Below are 12,743 nucleotides of genomic sequence, written 5' to 3'. Positions count from 1 at the left end.
CCATGTATCCGTGCAGCGCAATAGCTCAGCCTATGCAAAAAGCGCTGCACTTAGGATATATCAGGTCCACGCCCACCACCACAACACCACACACGCTGTGAACTATTGGACCGATTGATCGGTCCCAGCACAGTACTCGGATCCTCCTAAGGCTTGTTCGCATGAAAAGTCCGCTAGAGTTAGTTGGCAATGGGCGCTAGCTAACATATGAAACATGCATCCTGCAGGGTGAGCAATCGCTGGCTTTTCACTTACATCAGCCTTATGACAAAGTACTTGTCCTTTATGTTTAGGATACTTGCGTAGTGAGGTGGTGAGCTCCGGCTCACTTGCTTCTAGACCTGCAGTGCACTGGGTCAGCTTTTTTGTACAGCCGTGTTGGACAACAGCTCTCTGTAGTTGAGAACTCTGTAGCTTGTGATGGAAGCAGTGGGGATCCCGGCTGGATGATGGGAGTTTCGCTCAGCGGGCTGGCGTTGCGTGTGGTGAACCAGCGCGAGCACTCCGGCGGTAGCCACGCCTACCGACGCGTTTCGCCCCGCCCACGGGGCTTTTTCAAGGTGGCGAATGGTGAGTGATCTCGCTGTTCCTCCTGTTATACTATGTCATAAAGGCTCCACCTCCAACTCCGTTCTTTCATGGCAACAATTGCCAAAATATTTCTATGCATTCTGGTGCCGGTGGATGCACAGGAAAACAGATGATTTGTATTCATTTGTTGATTTAGACACCATCTATTCTCATCTTTCACTTGATGACAGATTATGCCAATACATACATTTCTCATCAAGTATCGACACGATTCTTCCATATCAGGGGAAATAGTTGCAGCAATTACAAAAAGTATGCCAGATTTAGATCTGTATTTAATCCTCTAGGTGCCAATGTTCCCAGACGGTAGCTCCATGTTTGCTCAATCCTATATAAGTCCTTTTCAATATCGCCACCACGCAAAGGTACATGTTGTTTAATTATACCTTTAAAGGTTAAACCATCAGGCTTTCCATCATGGTAGTCCCTAAAATGTTTACCCAAGGGGCTATCTAGATCTTGATTGCGGATATTCCCCACATGATTGATCCCCAATGCGTTTGCTTAGACGATTTTTCGTTTGCCCTATATATAAAAGGTTACAGGGGCATTTTATAGCGTAAACAACACGTGTTGAATTACAGTTTGTTATCGCGTATTTCAAAGGAGGTAGTGCCATCATAATTGGTGAAGGTTTTACTCCTATCCACATACCTGCAGTTCACACAAGATCCACAAGGGAACATTCCCTCCTTCTTAGGATATCGGTCTAACCACGTCGCGGTCTGTGTGGAGTGAAATTCAGACCTCACCAGATGGTCCTTCAGATTTTTTGCTTTGCGTGCGGTCATAAACGGTCTATCTCCAACACGTTTTTCAATTTCATTATCCAGCATGAGTACATGCCAATGCTTCTGGAGGGATCTTTGTAGATCAAACCAATGGGGTCCAAAATCAGACACAAATCGTATTACATCATCCCTTGAGCGGACAGTTTTCTTCTTTTTCACAGTGATAAGTGAATCCCTATCCCTTTCGGCTACAGCGCCCATTGCCTCCTCAATTAACTTTTCAGGATAACCCCGCTCTACAAAGCGAGTTTTTAGTTCATCTGCCTCTTTGAGATAATCATTATTCCTGGAGCAGTTGCGCTTGATTCTTGTAAACTGTCCCTTGGGGATGGCTCTTTTTTGTGAAGGGAGATGGAAACTAGAATAATGCAACAGGGTATTACCTGCTGTTGGTTTATGGTATGTACATGTTGTCAACATCCCGTCTTGTTTTTTGACCATCAGGTCCAAGAAGGGCAAGGCTTCCCTATCATACTGGTAAGTTAGACGTATATTTCTTAGGTTACATTGTAGTTTATCCACAAAATCCGCCAACTGTCTTTCAGAGCCCCGCCAGACCAGGAGCACGTCGTCTATGAACCTCAGCCAGAGCACAACATGGCTCCGGTAGAGGTCCAATGGATAGACGTCCTAACGCTCCCAAAGCCCTAGATGTAAACAAGCATATGCTGGGGCGCAGGACGCCCCCATCGACGTGCCCCTGATCTGGCGGTAGAACCGACCATCAAAGGAGAAGCAATTTAGGCTTAATACCAGTTCAAGGGCATTACATATGAACTGGTTGTGCCGGATGGACTCCGGGAAATGCTCATTTAGGAAGAAGGCTGTGGCAGCTATCCCCACCTCATTAGGAATCGAGGTATAGAATGACTCAACATCGATGCTTACGATGTAGTCGCTATCATACACCTCAACCTTACCCAACACCCGTAGGGCATCGCTGGTGTCCTTCACATATGATGGCAGCATCTCAACCATGTTCTTGAGCTTGAGGTCTAGATACCTTCCCAGCCTCTCCAAAGGGCCTTCATTTCACGACACGATAGGACGGCCGGGGGGGGGGGGGGGGGGGTGTAGAGTTCTTATGGACCTTAGGTATCATATAAAACACCGGTATACGGTAAGTGTCCACACAACAAAAATCATGTTCACTCTTTGACACCACTCCCCGGTCACGACCTTCATCCATCAGGTGATTCACCCTGGATTTAATCGCTGGGAACGGATCTCAATCGCAGATACGTACTCTCATCGCTCAACAGTCTCAAACACTCTTCAACATAGTATGTGGTAGACAACAAAACTACATTGCCACCCTTGTCACTTGGTTTTACCGTTACATCAGATAAACTCTTCAAATACTCAAGGGCTCGCTCCTCCCCTGAAGTAAGATTCCTGTCTCGGTTACCTGGTGACCAGTGCAATCTATTAAAATCTCTACACACAAGTTCCTTGAACGTGGACAGGCGATGAGACAGCTGCGGCATGAACCTGGATTTTACCCTCACATCAGCTGGTAAAGGGTTGAGTGTCTCGTCAGGGGTCACCATGTCAGACACAAGGGAACCTCCTTCATCTGCAAGGCTTTCCAGTGCTATAAGTGCTGCCCTATCACGCAGGCTATCTAGCCGTGGGGGGGATTTCTCTAGAGACTGAATCTCGTGTTCACTGCCACCATATGTGAGGGAGAGTTGTATACGTCTTAGAGAGAAGTTAAGATCTTTATATACTTGAAAAGGTTCACCCCTGCAGGCAGGGGCAAAAGTAAGTCCATGGGACAAAAGAGAGTACACCTCTGGACCGAAATCATATGAGGTAAGATTCATAACATTATTGGACCCTCTTTGTTCTGTTTTCTGACTGGTTGAACCCTCCTCTCTGTCCCTTCTCTCTTCTGTTTCCCTTTCTCCTTCTGGGATTCCTGCCTCAAGATCCCCTTCACCTTTTCCCTTTTGTCTTCCTCCTCCTCTTCTTCTACCTCGTCTCCCTCGTTTTCTATGTCTGTGTCCTGATCTAAAAAAATGACAGTATTTTTACCTGAGACATCCGCTCCACAAGGCCCCACTGAGCCTGCACTTGGGTCCCTGGATCGCCGCCTACTCATGGACCGATTTCTAGGCCTTCCTCGATCACACTTAAAGAATTCTCCCTGGTTCCAACTAGCTACATCCTCCTGAAATTTTGCCTGCTTATCTTTCTTTATCTTCTTTTGATTTTTTTTCAACCTCTACCTTCAGCTGATGGTTTAATTTTTCAAATTCCTTATATTCAATATAGGGCTCTAATTTTAATCTACTGATTTCTATTTCCAATTTAAGTTCCTCATTTTGTACAGTCTCCTCTTCAACTATCATCCTCATGATCGTTAGGCCCCTCTCTATACATCCCTCTTTCCACACAGTCATGAATCTTTCCGTTCGTAGATGTTAAGCTGGGATAATGCGTTTCCTGATGCCCCATGAAATTACCCGTGCTTTTATGTAGGACTTTAAGGTGGCAATATTCCACCGTCTCCGTAATGATTTTAAAGTTAATCGCTTGTGTTCCCTTTGGTCATCACTCTTAATTAGATCTTGCTTCACATCAGTGATTTCCGCCTGAAAGGCTGAATCAATGTCTACCTCGATATCATCGCTTATGACATAAGCCATACCTGTCTATGTGATTAGATTACGTGGCTAATAATTTCAGTTAAAAATCAGCGTGTGTGATCAAACCACTATGCACTCAATGGCTTTTTACGCCCAATTAGGCAAAGTAAGGAGTCTCATCCGATAGAATCGCAGCTATTCCAAATTTACAATATCCGGAGAGCCACCTTTTAATAATTAGTGCCACTTAATTAAGGAGCCAGCAAAAGATTACCATACAATCCACGAGCAAAAAATTCTAAAGCTGTCTCATGCACCTGTATAAATTTATTTTGAACCTTGGCTGCAAAAGGTTAGAATCACGACACATTAAAATGCACACATTTAAAAACAACTACCTGGCCAGGAGTGCTAGCAATTTAGGAAGGGACCAGATCCATGTATCCGTGCAGCGCAATCGCCCAGCCTCACCCTATGCAAAATGTTCAGGGTTTTAACTCCCCAATGAAACGCACAAAAGCTTTCTCAACCTTCAGAGCAGCCCATGCAGACATCGTCTGCCTACAAGAAATGCACTTTCCCACTGGTTATGCCCCCAAATACCTTCACAGCACCTTTCCACAGTTTTACACCGCTAACGCTAAAACAAAACAAAAAAGGATCCTCATAGCATTTAGGAAATCAAAATCAGTTAATTTTACCTACAAGAAAGAAATTGCAGACCCAGAGGGCAGATACTTTATCCTACTGGGAACCATCCATGATACAGAAGTAACCATTGCTTCCTATTATGCACCAAATACAGATCAGCTCCCTTACTTAAATCATTTCATGGAGTTGTTGGAGATACGCTCCATTGGCACTCTGATTGTCTGTGGTGACTCAAACCTAACGCTGAGACCTCACCTTGACAGGGATAACCCCACTCACCCGCACCCATCCTCCTCAGATCTCTGTAAAGCCAAACATTTCAACAACCTCCTCCAAACCTACCACTTAGCGGACTGCTGGAGGGAAACCCACTCCATTAAAAAAGGGTTCACCTTCTTTTCTCACCTGCATAACACACAAACTCGATTTGACCACTATTTCATACACTTTAATCTGCTCTCCAACCTCGTTGACGCTAAAATTCTCCCTATCCCTTGGTCAGATCACAATGCTGTATATATCACCTTATCATCTATAATATCGAAAGCACCAGAACCTCGTTGGTCTCTTAATCAATCTCTGCTATCCGACCCAGACATAGTCACCACCCTGGATGCTCACCTCAAAGATTACTTTAAACTTAACCCCAATAACAATAAGGTACCTGACTATATAATATGGGAGGCCCACAAAGCAGTCATGCGCGGACACCTTGTAGCCATTGCCTCCAATAGGAAAAATAGAAAGAAACAAGAGCAAACATTGCTTGAGCAAACATATGCTGAGGCTTTAGAAAAATACAATGCAGACCCATCCACCACAAATAGACAAGCATGGTTTAAGGCGGAGGAAGCTTTGAATCTCCTCCTCACTGATAGAGCTGAAAAGCACTTACGATGGAGTAAATACAGACTATCAGTTAACTGCAATAAACCCACTTCAATGTTTGCCCGCCGGTTTAGACGAACAGAGCCTAACCTAAAGGCTGCTTACACACAGGGACGTTACATGCGCACGTTAGTGCAGCCTGTAACGCTCCCCCAACGCACAGCAATGTAACACAAGTGGGCTGTTCACACTGCCCACGTTGCGTTACATGTAAAGCTGCACGTTCTCCCAAAAGTGCAGCATGCTAAGCCGCGTTAGACTGTTTGCACATGCTCAGTCATGTTGGGGAGGAGCAGAGAGCGGCCAGGCACATGGCTAATTAATATTCACTGCACGTTGTGACGTGCAGTGTTTACTTCCTGGTACGGCCGCTCTGTGCGGCGATTGGCCGGCGGGACCACGTGATGCCGCATGCGTTCAAGAGTACATATCACGGCATCACGGACGCCAGAGTGAGCTGCATAATGCGGCTCACTCTGACGTCCACATCGAAGAGCACCAGGCCTTTGGAGGGAATTACAAGAATTCAAACCATAAGTCTTGGTTTGTTGTTATTGAAACCCCCAAAGCCTTTTTATTTTAGAGACAGTAGTACCGGTAGTCATTCTGTGCTGCTGCTTATAAAATTAACCACAGCTTTCAGTTCAATGGAATTTCCAAAGAACCAAATTGCATTATTTTTTGTTTGTTTGACTGAGCTAGCTGTTCCAATACCTCAGCACTACTCCCAACTGCTCAACCGCATCATTCATCCTGTGTGTGTCTCCATTATTAGTGATGACATTATATTTCAGGAAATGTCAAGCACTGAGGGAGGGTTCACACTTGCTACTGCTGGAATTGCAGACTACTCCCTGCAAGTGTTTTGCTGCACAATTGTGCATTTTAACAAATGCATTTTACAGTAGCTTTTGATATCAATGTGTGTGAAAACAGTACAGGTTTTTTTTTATTATCTTAACGCTATGCTGAATCGCATATGTCCCTGAAAAATGCAGCGGCACCATAGACTATCATTACATGCTTTTCTGCATGATTTTTTTTGTATGTAGTAAGCAGTAAAACACATTTTTTCCTAAAGTGTGCTGAGAGACTGATCTAGAAATTCTGCTAACCCCCTACACAGCAAGTGGAGTGGGGTTAGAGGGCAGGCAAACATACATAATGAGAATAAGAGTCAGGCGAATGAGCTGCCATGACTTTGGCATGCCAATATGCATTTTTTTCCCATAGTCACCCAAGCCCTCACTTCCAATTCTGCAATTAAATATCCGTGATGAAGAAATGTAATAAATGAGACAGCACAGTTTGAATCCCAGCCAGGGCACTATATGCAACATGTTTCTATGTTCGTCCATGTTTGTGTGGGTTTCTCCAGGCACTATGGTTTCACACCCCAAAAACATACAGATAAGATTAGTACATAGCGAAGAAATGAACAGCGCTACTTAAAAACAGATAAGTGCCTACCTGCAAGACAGTGCAAGCCCCACTTGTGGGATAAAATACACACCTAGCATACACATAACCTGTCTACCACTGGAGGATGTTGGTTTCCTGTAACAGCTTGCATGCAACTTGTTAAGTACTCGTCCCTCCCACTGCTGAGAAGTCATCCCCCTTTGGGAGGGGACCTAACACTAACTAAATCCTAACCTATGCATATGCATAGCCTGGGTGCGCTACCAAGTAAAATTGAAAATTGCGCAAAAGGTGGATCAGCGCATCACCGAATGGCCTACAATCAGAGGTGCGCTGAGCCCCCCCAGAAACTGCAAACGCACCTTGAACCCAAACAGAAGCTCTGCATATACACTAAAAGCAAGGCTGCTAAGTGGGAGCAGCTGACCAAAAATGAATTAAATTAGTACATAGCAAAGAAATGAACAGCGCTACTTAAAAACAGGTGCAAGAGAGTGCAAGCCCCACTTGTGGGATAAAATACACACCTAGCATACACATAACCTGTCTACCACATCCTCCAGTGGTAGACAGGTTATGTGTATGCTAGTTGTGCATTTTATCCCACAAGTGGGGCTTGCACTCTCTTGCAGGTAGGCACTTATCTGTTTTTAAGTAGCGCTGTTCATTTCTTTACTATGTACTAATTTAATTCATTTTTTGGTCAGCTGCTCCCACTTAGCAGCCTTGCTTTTGGTGTATATGCAGAGCTTCTGTTTGGGTTCAAGGTGTGTTTGCAGTTTCTGGGGGGGGGGGGGGGGCTCAGCGCACCTCTGATTGTAGGCCATTCGGAGGCGGCCTGGTGATGCGCTGATCCACCTTTTTTGCGCAATTTCCATACAGATAGGATTGGCTTCCCTCTATAAATTGGCCCTAGAATACAATGGAGATATAACTATGGTAGGGATAAGACTATGAGCCCCTCTGAGGAACAGTTAGTGACAAGGCGATGACGATATATAAATACTAAATAATAATAAAATTAGATCTCCTAACAAGGTCATAAACATAATATTTTGCCTTTGTAATTTAAGGTTCTAACATCTGATGAATTGGTAGCTGCCCAGAGAGCTGTTGCATTTGGGTGCATTAAATATGCAGACCTGTCACACAACCGGATGAATGACTACATCTTCTCATTCGACAAAATGCTAGATGATCGAGGGAATACAGCAGCCTATCTTCTCTATGCCTTCACCAGGATAAGGTATATACTACATGGAATTGATAATGTGTCACAACCCTTTTATTTTGCTTTCTTGTGAAATCGTTTATTATGATTAGTAGCTGGTGGCCAGGGGAGCACACACTACCTCTAATTACACAATTGGACCAATCATATTACATGATTGGACAAATCACATTGCACCATTAGACCAATTGTGCAATTTGTTTGTTCAAATCTGATGTTGTACAATCTTGAATCTAGTCACCCTGTGACCAACTATGCCAAGTTTAAGGAACCAACGGTTAACTGTTTAATGGTGGCCACTAATTATCCAATCTTTTTTACCCAATCTTACCATTTCTATGTAATATAAGGGACTGCCTGAATTTTCCATTCAATATATTCATGAAACTTGCCCTTATACTACATAGATTTAGAAATTGGACGAAAAAGATTGGGGTCATTAGTGGCCACCTTTAACCACTTCGCCATATCTGGACGCATATATCCGTCCAGATAGGCAGTGGTGCTGCAGCCGTGTGGTGCGCGCGATCGGGCGCGCGCCCCCGCTGCCTCCCGCTGCCCCCCCTCCCCCCCCTGATCAGTGAATGGGAATATAATTCCCATTCACCGATCCAAGTCCCCGGCAGAAATACCAACGCTTTCTCATCAGAGAGCGTGGTATTTCTGCCCCCAGGAAACAACTTCTCTTCATTTTAGTTCCTAGATGCGACATCGTTCGCATCTAGGAACTTTTTGAATGTGGCCATCTTGTGGCCAAATAGTAAACTGCACCCACATACCTGTATTGAATAAAAAATACATTATATTACATCTAAAATTGGCTATTTACCTCCCAAATGTATTTACAGTAAAGTGGCTCTTAGCAAAATGTACTACCTAAAGAAAGCCTAATTAGTGGCGGAAAAAACGAGATATAGATCAATTAATTTTGATAAGTAGCGATAAAGTTATTAGCGAATGAATGGGAGGTGAACATTGCTCGGATGCATAAGATTTTCGAAGCTGTAGGCTGAAGTGGTTAAGAATGTCTGGAGTTTGAATTTTCCCATTTCAAATGGTCTAAAACTTCATTGGTTTTAGACTCCTGACACTTTTCTTGAATTCTAACCCCAGTCGCACAGTGACTAATTGTGTCAAGGTTGAGGACTCTTCCATTAACAGTGTATGACTGGCATTCATTTCATTTTCCCCCATGAAAAACATAGGTGAAAATTGATTGGTGGTTGTAAGCCCCACCCTCATTTTTTTCCTATGTTTTTAACCCTATTCACTCAGTGACCCGCTTTACCTAGTTGGAGACTGGCTCTTATACTGTGAGAATGACAGCTTTTTCCATTGAAGTCAATGGGTAAAATCTGATTGGCAGTTTGTGATTCTGTCCACTTGTATAAAAGGAAAATGTAACGATCGGTGAAGCACAGAGAGGATCTGATTACCGGTGATCTGCAGTATCACTGGGAATACAGATATATACCAGATTATAAGTGATCTGCAGTATCACCGATAATCCGATATACCAGCTAACCTCTGTTCACCTGAGTAGAGTGTAGTGTTAGGTGCAACAGTAACACTTAGAGGACTAGGCCTCAGCGCAGTAAGGAGTACTGCACGGATTCCTTCCGAAGACCTGAACTCTCCAAGACGGGAGGAGTCAGGCTCAGAGTAGGAAGGATTGTCTGAAAGTGACACTCTGGAAGAAGTGTCACTAACAGGACGGGGAACCGCCTTCAATAGTAAGGTCGGTTCTCGAGGTCGGACAAGCCAGGTCGTAAACACACGGACAGATAAGGTACAGATTCAGAAGGCAGAGGCGGAGTCTAGGGTACAGGCAGAGTTCGGCAACAGGGTATCAGATATATCGAGGTACAAGATCAGGATGCAGAAGCAGAGCCTAAGGACAAGCCAGGGTTCGGCAACAGAGTGTCAGAATGGCAAGGTACAAGATCAGAGTTCAGGAGGATAGTCAGGCAGGCAAAGGGTCGTAACAGGAAATCACAATCAAACTAGTACTTTAAGCTATCAACAAAATCTAGCTAAGTGTAGGATTATAGCTCCAGCTGGTCCCGGCACACTTAAGGATCTGACTAAGGGTCTGAGTGCTCCCACGTTGTGTTCGCAACGCCAGACAACCAGCAACTGAACAGCCGGCAGCATATATACCCAGACATCTCTCCAGCACCTCCCCAAGTGCTGGACCAATAAGGAATGGAGCCAGAGTCAGCTGACCAGCCTGGTCAGCTGACTCACTTCTGATTGACATAAAATCCCTGCCTGAGTGCGCGCGCGCGTCACTCTAAACCTAGAGGGACTATGAGTCCCAGCCACACCAGCGCTGTCCCTGCCAGCTGCGGGAGCTGTCGCACTGCACGCGGTGGCTTCTCCGCTTTCAGCACAGTTCACGCGGCATGCGGCGGCTTCTCCATGCTGCGCCGCCATGCCGAACGCGGAAGCAGCCGCTCTGCTCTGAGAGTAAGCGGCTGCCTTTCCGCGCTTTCTCACAGTACCACCCCCCCCCCACCCCCCCCTGAGGAGTGGACTCCGGACAACTCCTACCAGGTTTCTCGGGATGTAAGGCGTGAAACTCGTTCCTTAATTTGTCCGCATGCATGCGACTCCCAGGCACCCATTGTCTCTCCTCAGTGCCATACCCTTTCCAATGCACCAGATATTGTACTGAGTTTTGTACAATGCGTGAATCTAATATCTTTTCCACCTCGTACTTAGGTTGGTCATCTATCATCACAGGAGGAGGAGGAGTAGGGCCCACATGAACTGCCGGTTTGAGCAGGGACACGTGAAATGATCTCACCCCACGCATGCTGGCGGGAAGATCAACGGCATAAGTAACGTTGATTTTTTTAGTCACAGAAAATGGACCCACAAACCTGGGGCCCAGTTTGGCAGATGGCTGTTTCAGGGTCAAGTGACGTGTGGACACCCAGACTAAATCCCCTGGCTGAAACTTCCATTCCAAGGAACGTTTCTTGTCCGCTTGACCCTTTTGATTTTGAAATGCTTTCTGCAAATTCTCTTTAACCATTCCCCAATTGTCCCTGAGTGACCTCTGCCAATCCTCCAGTGCTGGAAACGGAGTGGAGGCCACTGGCAATGGGGAGAACTTAGGCAACCTGCCGTTTACTATCTGGAATGGAGAGAACCCCGAGGAGGAACTTTTCAAGTTATTGTGTGCAAACTCCGCGAAAGGCAGGAACTTGACCCAATCGTTCTGTGCCTCAGCAACATAACACCTCAAAAATTGTTCCAAAGCCTGATTGACCCTCTCCGTTTGCCCATTGGTCTGTGGGTGGTAGCCTGACGAGAATGACAGCTCCATGCCCATTTGATGACAAAATGCCCTCCAAAATCCAGACACAAATTGGACTCCCCTATCTGACACAATGTTCTCCGGAATGCCATGCAACCGGAAGACGTGAACGATGAACAATTCGGCCAGTTCCTGAGCCGAGGGGAGTCCTTTCAGGGGCACAAAATGGGCCATTTTGCTAAAGCGGTCGACTACCACCCAAATGACCGACATGCCTTCAGACCTGGGCAATTCCCCCACAAAATCCATGGACAGATGGGTCCATGGCTCGCTCGGGTGGGCAAAGGCTGTAACCTTCCCACAGGTGCCAGCTGGGAGGGTTTACTTTTAGCACATACCGCACATTCCCTAACAAATTCCTTGCAGTCTGTGGCCAAGGAAGGCCACCAAGCACACCTGGCAATCAGATCCTGCGTTCTGGCAGCACCAGGGTGACCCGCATTCTTATGGGCGTGAAACATTTGTAAAACCTGTAGATGAAAAGGCAGTGGGATAAACAAAACCCCCTCAGGGTTTCCCTCAGGGACATCCTGCTGAAAGGGACCCAGAACTTTTGTCCAATCCTCCCAGGTCTCTGTGGCTGCTAACACTAAGCTCTGCGGGATGATGGACTCAGGAGCGGGGGGCTGTGCTGTCTTCAATTCGAAACATCTGGACAGGGCATCTGCCTTGATGTTTTTGCTGCCTGGAGTGTACGTGATAATGAATCTGAACCTCGTAAAAAATAAAGACCAACGGGCCTGACGGGGACTCAGTCTCTTAGCCCCCTCGATGTATTCCAAATTCTTGTGATCAGTGTAAACCGTGATCGTATGTTCTGCCCCTTCTAACCAATGGTGCCATTCCTCAAATGCCAATTTAATGGCCAGAAGTTCCCGGTTGCCTATGTCGTAGTTTTTCTCTGCCGGTGAAAACCTACGGGAAAAATAAGCGCATGGATGTAATCTGCCCTGCAACCCTGACCGCTGAGACAGCACCGCCCCCACCCCAACCTCCGAGGCGTCAACCTCCACAATAAAGGGAAAGGACGTGTCTACATGTCTCAAAATAGGCACTGAGCAAAACAATTTTTTCAAGTGAGAAAAGGCTGCCACAGCCTCGGGACCAGTGATTGGTATCTGCCCCCTTTTTTGTGAGACTGGTAAGGGGGGCGATTATCGTGGAGTACCCCTTTATGAACCTCCTATAGTAGTTCGCAAAACCCAAAAATCTCTGCAGGGGCTTCAACCCCACTGGCTGTGGCCATTCCAGGA

The 12,743-nt window shown here is 45.8% G+C and overlaps 1 protein-coding gene across 1 annotated transcript in view; it reads left to right on the top strand.

Annotated features, from left to right (window-relative positions):
- Positions 1–12,743, top strand: part of RARS1 (arginyl-tRNA synthetase 1) — a 687,757-nt gene that overhangs the window by 577,806 nt on the left and 97,208 nt on the right. The window contains exon 13 of the mRNA XM_068277415.1: positions 8,008–8,180. Coding sequence (XP_068133516.1) covers positions 8,008–8,180 — 173 coding nt within the window. The remainder of the gene's footprint in view (positions 1–8,007; positions 8,181–12,743) is intronic.

The sequence above is a fragment of the Hyperolius riggenbachi genome, chromosome 3 (genome assembly GCF_040937935.1).
Source record: "Hyperolius riggenbachi isolate aHypRig1 chromosome 3, aHypRig1.pri, whole genome shotgun sequence".
Classification (NCBI taxonomy): Eukaryota; Metazoa; Chordata; class Amphibia; order Anura; family Hyperoliidae; genus Hyperolius; species Hyperolius riggenbachi.
The sequence above is the reverse complement of the archived record's forward strand: the minus strand, read 5'-3'. Positions and strand labels throughout refer to the sequence as shown.